Source organism: Pongo abelii, chromosome 20 (assembly GCF_028885655.2).
Source record: "Pongo abelii isolate AG06213 chromosome 20, NHGRI_mPonAbe1-v2.0_pri, whole genome shotgun sequence".
Lineage (NCBI taxonomy): Eukaryota > Metazoa > Chordata > Mammalia > Primates > Hominidae > Pongo > Pongo abelii.
The window spans coordinates 18,040,836-18,048,332 of NC_072005.2; the positions used below are offsets into that span (position 1 = coordinate 18,040,836).

The window sequence follows — 7,497 nt, forward strand, 5'->3', positions numbered from 1 at the left end:
CCAAGGTGGGCGGATCACTTGAGTTCAGGAGTTCAAGACCAGCCTGGCCAACATGGTGAAACCTTGTTTCTACTGAAAATGCAAAACTTAACTGGGTGTGGTGGCGGGTGCCTGTAATCCCAGCTACTTAGGAGGCTGAAGTGGGAGGATCACTTGAGCCCAGGAGTTGGAGTCTGCAGTAAGCTATGACTGTGCCACTGCACTCCAGCCTGGGCGACAGAGTGAGACCCTGTCTCAAAAAAAAAAAAAAAAAAAGACCAATGTGTTTTGTGATGATCATTTTCAGACATTTGTTTTGTGTCTAATGTCTACCATTCTAAGTTCTCAATGCTAAGGACTCCCATGGGCCTTGGTAGAGACCTCGGCTCAAGTCCTGCACTGAACCCTTCCCTCCCTGTCTGACCTTGGCAAGCAGCCCTCTCCCTGGGCCTCAGTTTCCCCACTTTGCGTTGCAATGCCTCGCTAGTTATCAAGCTCCTGGAAGGCCAGTGGGTCCATGGCTGCTGGGGAACAAGCCCACACAGGGACTGACTGAGGCTTGTCCCTTTTTCTAGAGAAAATGCAGGAAGCTGCTTTGGGTCGTTTATTTACTAAGAGACAGCAAGAAAGGGTGTTACACATGCAGGGAGCGGAGCGTCTGGGGCTCCTCTGGAGTGAGGACATTTGGCTGTCAGTGTCCAGCATCTGTGAAAGTGGAGATCCTCCAAGCCAGGGCTAGGATGTGATTTATTCTGCATTTAACTCCACATGCTGCAGGTGGTATTGGTCTGGGGTAGATAGTGAGCACCCCATCCCAGGAGGTAATCAAAGGCCTGCAGACGTGAGACTTTATGGTGCTGTGTGGCCTCAGGAGCTCACCAGACCAGACCCTCTGGGCCTCAGGCCACTCTGAGGCTGCACCCAAGGAGGAATCAGTAGGGACAGAGGGTCAGCAGGTCTTGTTGGGTACAGCCACTGAGGCAGCAGTAGCGTGCAGGGTTGGTGGCAGCTGCACGGTGGTGGCGGTGATGGTAAAAGGTCTGGGGCAGGGGCTGCAGGTCAGGTCCCAGCGTGGGATTACTGTCGGCCACCAGCCCATGGAGCAGATGTCGTCTCTCCAGCCACTGTAGCAACTCACCTGGGGACAGAGTGAAATTCAGCTGGAACGGAAACGATAGAGGACATGCTACCCCATGCTGCATGTGCACAAATCCACACACATCCCACTGAGTGACCCACCAAACACTCATCAAGCATGCAAATAAAAAGTGAGCACTGGCCAGGTGCAGTGGCTTACACCTGTAATCCCAGCACTTTGGGAGGCCGAGGTGGGTGGATCACGAGGTCAGGAGTTCGAGACCATCCTGGCTAACACGGTGAAACCCCGTCTCTACTAAAAAAAAAATACAAAAAATTAGTCGGGCTTGGTGGTGGGCGCCTGTAGTCCCAGCTACTCGGGAGGCTGAGGCAGGAGAATGGCGTGAACCCAGGAGGCAGAGCTTGCAGTGAGCCGAGATCACGCCACTGCACTCCAGCCTGGGCGACAGAGTGAGACTCTGTCTCAAAAAAAAAAAAAAAAAATGAGCACTGGCCGGGCTCAGTGGCTCACGCCTGTAATCCCAGCTCTTTGGGAGGCCAAGGTGGGCGGATCACTTGAGGTCAGGAGTTTGAGACCAGCCTGGCCAACATGGTGAAAACCTGTCTCTACTAAAAAATACAAAAATTAGTCAGGCGTGGTGGCGGGCGCCTGTAATCCCAGCTACTGGGGAGGCTGAGGTGGGAGAATCACTTGAACCCAGGAGGTGGAGGTTGCAGGGAGCTGGGATCATGCCATTGCACTCCAGCCTAGGTGACAAGAATGAAACTCCGTCTCAAAAAAAAAAAAAAAGCGAGTAATTATTAAGCACCTACTGTACGCCAGGCACCTGGTTAATCCTCTCATCCACTCAACTCATGTCCACACTCACATCCCCAGCTGCGTGGGTCCCCATATGCCACCTGAGTGCCCCATGCCCTGCCCAGGGAGTGTCAGGAGTCTTGGAGCTACAGAGGGTGTCAGTTTCCCCAACAGGTCCAAGGGTCCATGAGACACCCAGAGCAGGTCTGAGACCCACCCACAGACTCCTCGTGGCACAGAGACATGCGGGGGTGTACATGTGTCTGTGGGTCCACTTCCTGGTCACCCACGCATGTGTGGTGGACCCACAGACACACACACCCCTACGTGGACACACCCTTGCAGACCGCCTCCCCTGGATCCCTAACACTGCAAGTGGAGTGGCACACAGAGACATGTGGACACATGTTAACACATCTGCACAAACTTGTCTTATATACCTGCACCAGGGCCAGGACTAGGGTATGGACAGGGAGGCACGAAGCCATCAGGATATTTTTTTGAGGCCAGGCACCGTGGCTCACACCTGTCATCCCAGCATTTTGGGAAGCCTAGGTGGGGGCGTTGATTGAGCCCAGGAGTTCATGACCAGCCTGGGCAATACAGCAAAACCTCGTCTCTGCAGAAAATACAAAAATTAGCTGGGCATGGTTCTGCATGCCTGTAGTCCCAGCTACTTGGGAGGCTGAGGTGGGAGGATCGCTTGAGCCTGGGAAGGCAAGGCTGCAGTGACCCGAGATCGTGCCACTGCACTCCAGCCTGAGTGACAGAGCAAGACTGTCTCAAAAGAAAAAAAAAAAACTTATGAAAATTTAGAGGGTTGTTTACCCTCTACCCAATCTGCAGTTTACAATTGACACCAGTGGTTCTCAAACCAGGGTGATTTTGTTTCCAGGGGATACTTGTCTGGGGACAGTTTTAGATGTCACAACTTGGGTGGGGTGTGAGGCTATTCATGGCATTAGGGGGCAGAAGACAGAGATGTTATCTAACACCCTACAATATACAGGACAGCCCCCACTACCATATACATCCCCAAATGTCAGCATCAGCTTTTTTTTTTTGAGATGGAGTCTCGCTCTGTCTCCAAGCTGGAGTGCAGTGGCGTGATCTCGGCTCACTGCAACCTCCACCTCCCGGGTTCTAGTGATTCTCCTGCCTCAGCCTCCCGAGTAGCTGAGACTACAGGTGTGCGCCACAATGCCTGGCTAATTTTTGTATTTTTAGTAGAGATGGGGTTTCACCATGTTGGCCAGGATGGTCTCGATCTCTTGACCTCAGATCCACCTGCCTGCGTCTCCCAAAATGCTGGGATTACAGGCATGAGCCACCGCGCCCAGCCAGCATTAGCTTTTTTAAATAAAATAGAGATGGGGTCTCCCTATGTTGGCCAGGCTGCTTTTGAACTCCTGGGTTCAAGTGACCCCCCTGCCTCAGCCTTCCAAAGTGTTGGGATTACAGGCGTGAGGTTGGGAGTTCAAGACCAGCCTGACCAACATGGAGAAACCCCTTCTCTACTAAAAATACAAAATTAGCCAGGCGTGGTGGCGAGTGCCTATAATCCCTGCTACTGGGGAGGCTGAAGCAGGAGAATCGTTTGAACCCAGGAGGCGAAGGTTGTGGTGAGCCGAGATCGTGCCATTGCACTCTAGCCTGGGCAACAAGATTGAAACTCCGTCTAAAAAAAAAAAAAACAAACTTGGTGGCTGGGCCTTGTAATCCCAAGCCTTTGGGAGGCTAAGGACTGCCTGAGCTCAGGAGTTTGAGACCAGCCTTGGCAACATGGTGAAACCCCCATCGCTACTAACAATATAAAAATTAGCCAAACATGGCGACATGTGCCTATAGTCCCAGCTACTCAGGAGGCTGAGGTGGGCAGATTGCTTGAGCCTGGGAGGCAGAGGTTGCAGTGAGCCAAGATCATGCCACTGCACTCCAGCCTGGGTGATAGAGTGAGACCCTGTCTCAAAATATATATATATATAATAATATCAATATTTTTTCTTTTTTTGAGACAAGGGTCTCTGTCTCAGGCTGAGTCTCATATTGCCCAGGTTGGTCTCAAACTCCTGGCCTCAAGTGATCCTCCCTCCTAGCCTCCTGAGTAGCAGGGATTACAGGCATGAGCCACCACGTCCAGCAAGATAAGTATTTCAATGCAATACTTTTAAAATCAAATTTAAAATATTTGTAAAAAGGCCAGGCACGGTGGCTCACGCTTGTAATCCCAACACTTTGGGAGGCTGAGGCTGGCAGATCACCTGAGGTCAGGAGTTCAGGACCAGCCTGGCCCAGGCACGGTGGCTCACGCCTGTAATCCCAGTACTTTGGGAGGCTGAGGCGGGTGGATCACAGGATCAGGAGATTGAGACCATCCTTGCTAACATGGTGAAACCCCATCTCTACTAAAAATACAAAAAAAATAGCCGGGCGTGGTGGTGGGCACCTGTAGTCCCAGCTACTCAGGAGGCTGAGGCAGGAGAATGGCGTGAACCCGGGAAGCGGAGCTTGCAGTGAGCTGAGATCACACCACTGCACTCCAGCCTGGGGGACAGAGTGAGACTCAATGTCAAAACAAAACAAAACAAGACCAGCCTGGCCAACATGGTGATACCTGTTGTTTCACTTGTTCACCTGTCTCTACTAAAAATACAAAAAAAAAAAAAAAAAAAAAAATCAGCTGGGCATGGTAGTGGGTGGCCTGGGCAGTGGCCTATAGTCCCAGCTACTTGGAAGGCTGAGGCAGGAGAATTGCTTGAACTCAGGAGCCAGAGGTTGCAGTGACCTGAGATCATACCACTGCACTCCAGCCCGGGTGACAGAGCGAGACTCCATCTCAAACAAACAAACAAAATACAAAAATTAGCCAGGTGTGGTGGTGCATGCCCACAGTCCCAGCTACTCTGGAGGCTGAGGCAGGAAAATTGCTCCAACCCAGGAGGCAGAGGTTGCAGTGAGACAAGATGACGTCACAGCACTCTGGCTTGGGTGACAGAGCGAGGCTATGTCTCAAAAATAAATAAATAAATAAATAAAATAATAAAATAAAGTAAAATAATTGTGAAAAGCAATACTTTTCAAAAGCAATACTTTTAAATACTTTTAAGGCTGGACACAGTGACTCACGTCGCTAATCCCAACACTTTGGAAGGTCCAGGTGGGAGGATTACTTGAGCTCAGGAGTTTGAGACCAGCCTGGGAAACAGAGTGAGACTCCCTCTCTACAAAAAAGAAAAAAAAATTAGCTGGGTGTGCTGGCAGCACCTGTATCCCAGTCACTCCGGAGGCTGAGGCAGGAGGATGGTTTGAGCCCAGGAGGTTGAGCCTGCAGTGAGCCGAGATCTCACCACTGCACTCCAGCCTGGGCATCAGAGTGAGACCCTGTCTCAAAAAACAAACAAACAAACAAACAAAGCAAACTTAAGGCAAAAATTCATGAAGATCAAAATATTGAAATTTTAAGACAGGATCTCACCATGTACTTGCAAAAGCCTACCTCTCCTGCCTCACTCTGTTTTTGGCCACTCAGGGGACTCATGCTCTGGGGACTTTCTTTTTTTTTTGAGACGGAGTTTCGCTCTGTCGCCCAGGCTGGAGTGCAATGGCATGATATCGGCCCACTGCAACCTCTGCCTTTCGAGTTCAAGCGATTCTCCTGCCTTGGCCTCCCAAGTAGCTGGGATTACAGATGTGCATCATTACCCCCGGCTAATTTTTTTTAAAATTATTTTTAGTAGAGAGAGGGTTTCACCATGTTGGCCAGGCTGGTCTCGAACTCCTGACCTCTAGGGATCCACCCGCCTCACCCTCCCAAAGTGCGGGGATTACAGGCGTGAGCCACCGCGCCTAGCTAATGGCTCCGGGGACTTTCACACGCGCGCTCACACACACTCCAGTGCGGACCCACGATCTGTGCACGCAGCCGGCAGGTGAGCCCTGGGCATACGCATGCAAACCTACCCACCTCCCTGCACGTGTGCATCTGCGCCTGCGTGCACCTGCCCCACCTCGGCTTCCCAGAGCGCTGTCCCGGCCCGTCCCCACTCACGGTCGCCTCCGGCCGCAGGCCTTCTGGCCTCCGTGGACCAGCGGGGGCCCCCGCACACGCGCACCAGCGCGCGCACGAAGTGGTGACCGCACAACTTCTCACGCATCTCTGGGGTGGGCGCGGGGCCCAACGCGAACACCAGGGCAGGGCCCAGCAGCACCAGCGCCCAGGCAGGCAGACGGGGGTCCATGGCGGTGGGTGGCGCCAGGGCCAAGCGGGGACCCCCTTTATAGGCGCCTGGGCCGCCCCAGCTGGGGGCCTTGGAGAAGGGACAGAACATTCTTCAGGACCGCCCAGGAAGAAGGTCAAGGGTGGGGTTAGTGCCAGGGCCTTTCTCCCAGGGCCAGGGCCTTGGATGTACTTCTCCCAGAGGGAGCACTGGGCAACGAGTCTTTCTTTTTTCTTTTTTTCTTTTTTTTTTTTTTTTTGAGATGGAGTCTCGCTCTGTCGCCCAGGTTGGAGTGCAGTGACTTGATCTCGGCTCACTGCAACTTCTGACACCCGGGTTCAAGCAATTCTCCTGCCTCAGCCTCCTGAGTAGCTGGGATTACAGGTGCGCACCACTGTGCCTGGCTAATTTTTTTTTTTTTTTTTTGCATTTTTTTTTTTTTAGTAGAGACTGGGTTTGCCATGTTGGCCAGGCTGGTCTCCAACTCCTGACCTGAAGCGATCCATCTGCCTCGGCCTCCCAAAGTGCTGGGATTACAGGCATGAGCTGTGCCTGGACTATTATTATTTTTATTATTATTATTGAGACAAAGTCTTGCTCTGTCTTCCAGGCTGGAGTGCAGTGATGCGATCTCAGCTCACTGCAACCTCTACCTCCTGGGTTCAAGTGATTCTCCCACCTCAGCCTCCCAAGTAGCTGGGATTACAGGTGTGAGCCACCACGCCCAGCCACCTATTTTTATTTTTTATTTTTGAGACGAGGTCTTGCTCTGTCACCCTGGCTGGAGTGCAGTGGCACGATATGGGCTCACTGCCACCTCCCTATCCCTGACTCAAGCAATTCTCCCACCTCAGCCTCCTGAGTAGCTGGGACTACAGGCCCACGCCACCACACCCGGCTAATTTTTTTGTATTTTTTTGTAGAGATGGGGTTTCACCATGTTGCCCAGGCTGGTCTCAAACTCCTGGACTCAAGTCATCTTCCCGCCTCAGCCTCCCAAAGTCCTGGGATGACAGGCGAGAGCGACCACACCAGGCAATTTATTCATTTTTGACATAGGATCTCTCTGGGTTGGCCTGTAATGGCAGGATCATAGCTCACTGTAACCTCATTCCCCTGGGCTCAAGCAATCCTTCAGCCTCTGCCTCCTGAGTAGCTGGGACTACAGGCCTGCAATACAATGCCCAGCTAATTTTTAATTTTTTTATTTTAATTTTTATCTTTTTAGACAGAGTCTTACTCTGTCACCCAGGCTGGAGTGCAGTGGTGCGATCTCGACTTATTGCAACCTTTGCCTCCTGGGTTCAAGCAATTCTCCTGCCTCAGCCTCCTGAGTAGCTGGGATTACAGGCGCCTACCACCACGCCCGGCTAATTTTTGTATTTTTAGCAGAGACGGGGTTTC

General features: G+C 51.9%; 1 protein-coding gene across 2 annotated transcripts; it reads right to left on the reverse strand.

Annotated features, from left to right (window-relative positions):
* Positions 1-570: 570 nt before the first annotated feature.
* On the reverse strand, positions 571-6,127 carry INSL3 (insulin like 3). 2 transcript variants are annotated; one of them, XM_024236447.3, is made up of 3 exons: positions 5,925-6,114; positions 5,003-5,097; positions 571-1,117 (listed from the first exon to the last, which is right to left on the reverse strand). In XM_024236447.3, the coding sequence occupies exons 1-3, from the start codon at positions 6,112-6,114 to the stop codon at positions 929-931; spliced, it is 474 nt and encodes a 157-aa protein (XP_024092215.1). In that variant the 3' UTR covers positions 571-928. The 2 variants fall into 2 exon arrangements, with proteins under 2 accessions (XP_024092215.1, XP_024092216.1); XM_024236448.3 differs by lacking the exon at positions 5,003-5,097 and having other exon boundaries at positions 5,925-6,127.
* Between the last annotated feature and the right edge of the window lie 1,370 nt (positions 6,128-7,497).